The sequence below is a fragment of the Octodon degus genome, unplaced genomic scaffold (assembly GCF_000260255.1).
Source record: "Octodon degus isolate 3935 unplaced genomic scaffold, OctDeg1.0 scaffold00138, whole genome shotgun sequence".
Taxonomy (NCBI): Eukaryota; Metazoa; Chordata; class Mammalia; order Rodentia; family Octodontidae; genus Octodon; species Octodon degus.
In genome coordinates this window covers 4,642,174-4,650,907 of record NW_004524714.1, presented here as the reverse complement: position 1 = coordinate 4,650,907, position 8,734 = coordinate 4,642,174, and the positions used below count along the sequence as shown (strand labels likewise).

General features: G+C 48.0%; 1 protein-coding gene and 2 pseudogenes across 1 annotated transcript; all 3 read right to left on the bottom strand.

Annotated features, from left to right (window-relative positions):
- Positions 1 to 506: 506 nt before the first annotated feature.
- LOC111812713 lies at positions 507 to 1,292 on the bottom strand (annotated as a pseudogene).
- A 135-nt stretch (positions 1,293 to 1,427) lies between these two features.
- LOC101565687 lies at positions 1,428 to 2,424 on the bottom strand (annotated as a pseudogene).
- A 172-nt stretch (positions 2,425 to 2,596) lies between these two features.
- On the bottom strand, positions 2,597 to 3,106 carry LOC101566087 (mitochondrial import receptor subunit TOM5 homolog). The gene has a single exon (XM_023701680.1). It carries the CDS (start codon positions 3,065 to 3,067, stop codon positions 2,912 to 2,914), a length of 156 nt encoding a protein of 51 aa, XP_023557448.1. The 5' UTR covers positions 3,068 to 3,106; the 3' UTR covers positions 2,597 to 2,911.
- Between the last annotated feature and the right edge of the window lie 5,628 nt (positions 3,107 to 8,734).

The following is an 8,734-nucleotide window of genomic DNA, read 5'->3' as shown; positions in this document are numbered from 1 at the left end:
TAATCCCAGCACTCTGGGAGGCTGAGGCAGGAAGATTACAAGTTTGAGTCCAGCCTGAGCAACTTAGTCACTTAGTGAGTTCTTGTCTCAAAATAAAAAAGTTAAGGTCTGAAGAAGCAGCTCAGCGTGAAGAACCCAGTTCTGGCAAAACAAAATTGGAAAGCCATGCGCTGTTCCTCCCCGTTAGCCCAGCAGTTCCATGACTGCAAATTTACCCACGGAGATAACTTGGCCAAGAAGCCAAGATGTGCGCTGGGCTGCAGGGGTGGTGGGTGGGGGCATTCACAAGGGTTAGGAAGTTGCTTGAATAACTAGCAACAGGATGAGGAGAGTGACAGGGACAGCCAGGACTCGAGAGAGGTTTGTTGGTATAACTTTTTTTTTTTTTTTCACTGATGACAATTTATTACATTTGCAGTATACAGACCAAATAGTAATTAGACCAGGATTATGTCTATATAGAAGTGGGCAAAGATAGATGCCATTCTGGGAGGGGACATGTGCATTTAATCGTGAGTTAGTTGTTTGATCTTCTGCTTATGTCGTTCGATTTCTTTCTCCATACGTTCAATTGCCTTTTTATGATGATAGATTTCATCTTCATGATGTCTCTTCAAGGCTGCTAGTTGTTCTTTAGTCTTCTGTCGGAAGAAGCGCTCCTCTTCAGCCTGCTCTCTCTTCGAGAAGGCCCCACCGGCGTCTCGGATCGAGCCGGAAGAACTCTCATGATCCTTATCCGAGCTGAAGCCTCGGCTTTGCATGGCCCTCATTCCCCAAACGCCGAGCCGAGCCCGAGACGCCAACGCCTACCTGCCATTGTCCCTAACGCAGTAGCCGCTCGTCACTTGGCGTGGCTGCTTGTCTATAGGCGCTCTTTTTTTTTTTTTTTTAGATACGGTCTCAATATGAGATTCAGGCTGGCCTCAAACTCGACATCACTCTGCCTCAGCCTCCTGAGTGCTGGGGTTACAAGTGTGTACCACCAACCTTGGCTTACTGTTTAACCATTCTTTTTTGTTGTTGTTACATCATTTTTTCTTTTCTTCTTCTTCTTCTTTTTTTTTTTTTGATGGAACCGGGGATTGAACTCAGGCCCTTGCGCTTGCCAGGGAAGCGCTTATTCCACTGAGCCATCTTCCCTGCCCAATTTTTTATTTTCAGCTACTTGAACATCTTTCTCAGGCAATAAAACAACTTGTGTATGGGGTCTTATGATTTCTGAAAATATTTTAAAAACAAACTTATCTTCATTATACAGAGTAGTGATATACATAAAAAAGATTTATATGCATTATTGTTTTTTAGAAAGCAGATAGTTACAATGCAAACCTGCTCAACCAACCTTCCTAGTGAAGCCAGTGTTGCAGAATGAGAAACCGTGATTTGGAAGTCTTCTGTTAAGAATACTGAGAGTGTCAGAGGAATGTTTAATTCCCTCCACAAAGAGCCGCCAGAACTTGCTCATAATCTCGCTTGGTTTCGTCCCGCATGGCGTGGCCCGGAGAGCTCCCGCACGCCTCCTGCTAGCACACCTTGATGCCATTCGTGTCGACGTCCGAGCGAGAGGCCGGGATCCCGGTCAGCGCCTGCCAGCGCCCCTCGCTGCCTCGTGAAGCTGCTTGGCGAAGGCAGCTGCGCTTGTGGCCCATTTCACGACGGCTGTGAGGCTCCTCTCAGTGTCACCCTGCAGCTCCAGGCGCCGAGCCTCGTTCATGTCACGCTCACCGTTTGGTGTATCTCTGAAGCACTCTGCGAAGATGGTGAGAATGGCATCGAGCGTGCGCACCTCTGCCCGCTTCTCCTCTCTCCGGCTTCATGTAGGGTCCTGGCGTCTGTGTCCACCGAGTCTCCATTCACACGAAGATCCTCACTCCGGTCACCTTTACGGAGAAAGCAGAGCTTTCCGGAAATCTCCGTGTGTCTGCGGTGATGTCTTTGGCCAAATCTCTCTTCCGCTCATCTCTGTAGACTATTGATTTCTCTATTCTTTCTTGATGCCAAAATTTCAATGAGCATGTCTGCGTCTGTTCCGAGTCCCTTCGTGGCCGCACGGAGCTCATTCGCGTTAAGCTGGGCGGGAGTTTTCAGCAGAGCTAAATCCACTTCTTCTAGATGACCCGTGAGGGCCTTCTTCAGAGCTTCATCCAGCGGCTTCCCTTTCTCCTGGAGGTAGGCTGCTGTGATCTGCTGACACTGGGCATCGTTTCTCTTCGTCACAATGTCAAGGATGGTTGCTTTATCCACACCTTTCCCTGTTACGGCTTCGTGCAAAGCCTCAGCATCAGAAGAGGGATTAAAGCCGGGGTAGGGGCTCACAGCTGAGCCAGGACCACCTTTGGATGTTTTCACAGCTTGAACATATTCCTCCTGTTCTTGACTGTTGATAAAGTAGGCCTGCTTGAGGAATTCTGATATCACTACCATTTTTTTTTAATTTTCTGGTATTTTATTAAAAATATAAACTAATGATCTTGCACTTAAGTATGACTGTGGTTATGTGTTGACTCCCAGTAAGCATAGCTATTTGTAAGGAATTCATCACAAATATACTCTGTACAGAACTAAAAATGTAAATAGAAATGACAAGACAGTGACATTTTGGACATGACCACCTTACAATAAAAATGGAGTCTGAGATTATTTACAATCACAGCAACCTTTGTAGAGGCTGAATATTACCAGCATAAGGGCACACTATGACCACAAGACATCTTTTCAGACTTCCCAATAGTTTTATATTTTAGCTATAAGGGTCAGTTACTAGAGCCCAACTTGTTCTTGACAAACAGAACTTTCATGTCCATTCAATCAAAGAGTCTCTTACACCTTTCTGGGCCTATTCATTTGCAGGTAGGCAGGAGAAACTGTAGCCAGGTTCTTCTATCATATGTTTATATAGGATGTTTCGTCTTCATATACTGTCCAATTTCTTCAAGATAAATGGAGTGACTCGCAGCAGGGCTACGTAGATGAGGAAGTTCCGTACGGAGGAAATCACATCCTCGCGCATCTTCCGTTTCATTTCTTCAGGGTCCAGCTTCGGTGCAAGGCCCTCGATCCGAAACATCTTCACTCTGCAGCAACACCTTCCAGTTGCTGCGCTTTGCTCTCTATCACTACCATTTTAAAGAAGTATCTTTTTTTCTACCTTCTTCCAAAGAACTTGAGAGGTTCTTCCTGGCACTTTCCTATCTAACTGTTCTTGACTGACTGGCAAGAAGTCAGTTTCTTTTAATTAAAAAAAAAATCTATCTATTTATTGTACAGGGTCTCACTACACAGTTTGGACTCATAGTGATCCTCCTGCCTCAGCCTCCCCAGCACTAGGATTACAGGTGCGTGCCACCACGCCCAGGGCCAGCACAGCATGTGGTACTAGGGATCGAACCCAGGTCCTAGTGCTTGCAGATAGGTGCTTAGTCCGCTGAGCCATCTCCCCAACCCCAAGAAGTCAGTTTCTTATGGCTCAGTTTAGTGTTGTTCTTGTGTGTATAAGTACAAACTGAGCTGAGATAACAAATAAGCTGACATGTAGTGCATTAAACACACAGAAGTTCGTGGTTGCTAACTTAACTCTTCCATGGCGCAGGCTGAGGCGGAGCCTGCATCCCCATGGGCCCTGCTGGACTCTCTCCAGCGGGAGCAGGCCCTGCAGAGAGCACTGGCTGTGGGTCATAGCCTCCTCCAACATCTCTTGTTTCTTCCTTCCCACAGGAACCCCACGTTGCCTCTGCCTCGGGGGACACTGGGCAGTGAGTTTGGATCAGGTTAAGTTGGTGGGCATGGTCCATTATCGAAGATCAGTTTTCACATAGGAAAGTGTCCCCTCGGCCTCACATGGAGACCCAGTCCCTGCAGCCAGCTCTGCTTGAGAACACCCTCAGGCAGGGGCAGCCTGATCCTAGCGTGTGTCCTGCATGCCACCTGGAGAGGCCGCATGTGTGGCTCAGCTGTCAGTGCAGCCCACAGGCGGCCAGCACCAGCTGCCTGCCATGCACACACGTGGCCTTCAGATGTGCCAGCTCTGGCCTTTGGGTTTTCCAACTGGGGCCCAGACGTTGTGCAGGAGAGACAATCTTTCCTTGCTGCTTTCATTCCTGAGCCACAGCAATCATGAGAGGAAGCAAAGAGTTATTATTGTTTTTGGCCACTTGTTTTGGGGGGTTGCTTGTTATGCAGCAAAAATAACTGACACACAGTCATGCTCTCTGTATCTACTGTTTCCTCTTCCTTGTCTTCTTCCCTATTCCTCTTTTGGGTTTCCTTGGGCTCACCTCCTACATCAATGCTCTGTGCTTCAGGTCCTCTCTCTGAGTCAGCTTATGAGGACCTTAAATCAAGATGATGCATTATTTGCAAACCACACATGTTGCGAAGCAAATAGAAAGTTATTGAGTGGGCTCCAGAGCAGGAAACTTTACTCTTTATTCAGTGTTGTCTGAATTATGTACATTTTAAATAATTCTTCATTGTAATTTTTAAAAAATTACAGTATTTCCATAAGACCTTGGTCTTTTTTTTTTTTTTTTTTTGAGACAGGGTCTCACTATGTGGTTCAGGCAGAACTTGAACTCACCAGTTCAGACTGGCCTCAAACTGTCAGCAATGCTTCTGCCTCAGCCTCCCAGCTGCTGGGATTATGGGTGTGTGCACTGTCACACCCAGTTCAACCTTGGCCTTCTTAGGCTCAGCGTTGGATTGAGAGAGTAAATTCTGGGGAAAGATGAGCTCCCGGTTCCTGTACCCGGCTGGCAGATGAGCTGGGAGTCCAAATCCTTTTTTAGAATATTTTACAGAAATTTAAAAAGATTGTTCCTGGTGGTGCATGCCTGCCTCCCAGCACTAGAGAGGCTGGGACAGGATGATTGCTGTGATTTTGAGGTTCATTTGGGCTACACTATGAATCCCGAGCCAGTCTAAACTACATAGCTAGAACCTGTCTCCAGCCTAACCAAAAAAAAAAATTGTAGTAAAACATGCAGAACAGAAAATTTACCATCTGAAGTACACAATCCAGCAGCTTTCAGCAGGTGCCTGCTGCTGTACCATGGCTACCTCCATCCATCTCCTAACGCCCCTCAGGAGTTTTGTCACCAGCCCAGGTGGCAACTGTTGCCACGGAGTCCCCGTTTCCAGTCCCTCCCTCGGCCTGGCAGCCCACTTGGCTTCCTGTCTGTGAGAGGCGGTGGCCCCAATGGCAGCCTTGGTCCTTTTGTGTCCGGGGCCTTCGCCCTGCAGTGAGTCCCCCCTCCCCGTCCCAGGTTGCTCTGCGGCCCCTGTCCCCGGCCAGGGGACCCACACTGCGTGCCTGGCACAGGTGGGGTGGCACGCGGCTGGCAGATGGGTGGCTTCGTTCTGGACCAGCTCGCGGAGCCTCTTGTCCCCCGGCCTGAGCGGAATCGCTGGGCGAGGGTTAATCAACATTCAGTGATGTTTCCAAGTTTAAATGGAGCATTTGTTTAATTATGTGTAAGTAGCAATACATTGTGGCCATTATCTAAATCACTATTTTATTTCCTGGATGTGGTTTCATAATGCAGGGGTTTCTGCTTCAGCCTAGCGTCATTAACAGAGAAGAGTTAATGAATATAAAAGCGTAAAGGCTAATTACACTTTAATTTACAATCATGGTCTCATTTTGGGACCACATGAAATCTGTTTTGAAAACAATTAAAAAAAAAATCCCACTCTTGCCCTGGTAAGCGGAGGGACCCCGGCCAGGAGCCCGCTCTGCTGCCGTCGTGGCTGAGTGGCGCTGCCTGGCACGGGTCCCCTCCCTGGCGCCACGTCCGGGAGGCTGCCGAGGCCAAGTTCAGCACCCTGTGACTCTCTTTTGTTCCCGGCCATTTCTCTCTCTTGCCGTAGAGTCTGCTGCTGTGGCTGCTGTGGCTGCTGTGGCTGCTGTGGCTGCTGTGGCTGCTGTGGCTGCTGTGGCTGCTGTGGCTTCTGTGGCTGCTGTGGCTGCTGTGGCTGGGAGCCCCGCCTGTGCATTCGTGGCCGACGCAGGGGTGGCCCCGAGGGGGCGCGTGGCGCTGGGCTCAGACGCTGAGCAGGCTCCACGGTGCCCGGGCGCTAAGCTGGGTTGGGCATCTGTCCTTCAGTCCTTGAAACGTCCTATCTGTGGCAATTGGCCTCCCCCAAATGTGAACTCGGCCCTCAGACGTAAGGAATGGAATGGGGCAATCCCGGTTAACTTCCATTATATTAACGGCACGGTAGTTACCAGAAAAAACCTCGTTCTTCTTAGGGCAGTGAAAGAAGTTTGGGGGTTAAAGGTTGTGAGGTTTGCTGCTTAATTCCAAAACATCAAAAACATACATGGAGAAGCCGGGTGTGGTGGTGCACACCTGTAATCCCAGCACTGGGGAGGCTGAGACAGGAGGATCCTTGCAAATTCGAGACCAGCCTGGGCTGCAAAGTGAGCTCGAGGCCAGCCTGAGCTGCATGAACTGCATAGAGAGACCCAGTCTCAAAAGAAAAAAAGAAGAAAAAAATATATATATATCAAAGAGAGAAGAGAGAAAAGAGAGAGAGAGAGAGAGAGAGAGAGAGAGAGAGAGAGAGAGAGAGAGAACACAAGTAAGTTGTTGGATTATGTTTATTTTTTAGACAGAATCTCACTAAATAGTCCAGGCTGGCTTTGAGCTCACTGTCTAGGCCAGGCTGGCTTCCAACTCATAGTGATCCTCCTGCCTCAGCCTCCTGATCCTGCTGGGATTACAGGCATGTGCTGCTACATCCAGTGCCTCATTGTTGACTGTAGGTGGAGGTTATAGCAGTGTCAATTGTATAATTCTTACAATGTTTCTATATTTTGGAAAATGGTTATGGCAAGAGTTGGGAAGAAGGGCTGGGGAGATGGCTCAGTAGAATAAGCGTTTCCTTGGCAAGCGCAAGGGCCTGAATTCAATCCCCCGTTCTGAAAAAAAAAAAAAAAAGAGTTAAGAAACATTGTCTTCGCCATCCTCTTCAACCTGCCTTGCCTTCATGTGTGAAACGAGCTCCTATCATTCCAGTCGAGACCGAGCCCATTTAGTTAGGCCCCACCCTTTACCCCTATAGGCCTACATTAGGCGTTACTGGAGTCTGGAATAAGCAATAATCAGTTAACCAATTACTCACATCATGATCAAATAAATGTGCAGGAAAGCAAAGTTACCTTTTGACACTGTGTGCTATTTGCCTCATTTTATGATATTAAAAATAAAGCCAGGAGCCTGGTGTGAGGGTATATACCTATAATACCCAGAGGCTGAGGCAGGAGGGTTCTTGTGAGTTCGAGACCAGCTTGGACTATACAGTTACTGAGATCTTGTCTTCAAAACAAAAAACAAACAAACAAAAAAACCCAATAAATAAGTAAGTAATCAAATAAGTAAATTAAAAAAAAAATAAAACCAGGGGCGTCTGAATTTAAATTTTGCAATGAGGTTAAGAAAATATGATAGGAGGGCTGGCCAAATAGCTCAGCAGATTAAAGCGCTTGCAAGCAGGCGCAGGGGCCGGGGGTTTGATCCCTGGGCCTGCTGTGCCCACCCCGCCCCTGGGGCGCGCTTGAGAGGGCAACAGAGACTGGGCATGGTGGTGTGCGCCTGTAATCCACCCTTGGGAGACTGTAAACAGACGGATCACTACGAGTCTGATCTAGTAGTGAGACCCTGGACACCCTGTAGACCCTCCCCTAAAAAAAGAAAACAAATATGACAGAATGATCACTACAATTCAAGCAGTAAAGTGCAAGCATGTTCTGCACTTAGGTCCAGCTTGCAAACCTCTGGGCTGTGCTCCCCACCCACGGGCCAGGGGGTGTGGAATTCCCATGACTCCACCCCCTTGGGCACATCTGATTGGCTCAGAGCAGGTACAAACCAGGCCAATCAGAATTCCTTCACCTGAAATGTGGGAAAAGGCCCAGGATGTAGACTCTAAATCCAGAGCTGTCAGGGCCTTTTAGGCAGAGGGGTCTTACACGCAGGCACAGAAGGGGAACAGCGGGTCACCGGAAGGGCCCCAAGCCTTTCCTGACCTTGTCCCCATGGACGTCCCAAGACTCCTCTGAACTATTCTGTTTAATCTCCTTTTTTTCAAATGTAGTCTGTCATGAGTGGATTCTTCTTTTTTCTTGTTTTGTCCTTGAAATGGAATCCAGACCCTGCACACTGAGCTGGTTCTCCAGCCCAGTTTTTAAATTTTGAGGCAGAGTCTTATGGCCTTTCTAAGTTACCCAGGCTGGGCTTGAACTTGCAATCCTCCTGCCTCAGCCTCCCAGAGGGGTGACTGGTATGCACCATACACTGTTTAAGCAGTGTTTGCAGGGAGCATTGTGTTCTCAGCACAAAATCTATGAGCTTGTGAGGTGACACATAAACAACAGGAATGGGTCTTCTTCCTACATAGTCACCATATGAAGTCATTCCCCTGAGTCCCAAATTCTCATCAGGTAGAGACTCAGAGATGCAGCCAAGAAGGAAGAACAGGAAAAGAGCCTCAGTGGGCAAGGTGAAGCTCTGAGAGGTTGTGAAATAAAACATGGCCGTAGTAGCAAATACGAGATGGTAAGCTATGTGGGAACAGGTGAAGCTGCTCACCTCCGTAGACCCTGACAGGTGAAGCTACCTTGAAGCACTTTGAATAGTCAAAACCTATGCACTTAATCTCGGGGCACGGGGATGGGGGAGAACAGTTTAAAAAGAATCCGAAAAGATGGAAAGGAAGAAAAATGAAGACAGAGCAG

Coding starts and splice junctions, on each gene's coding strand:
- LOC101566087 (XM_023701680.1), bottom strand. CDS start 3,067: ATGTTTCGGATCGAGGGCCTTGCACCGAAGCTGGACCCTGAAGAAATG.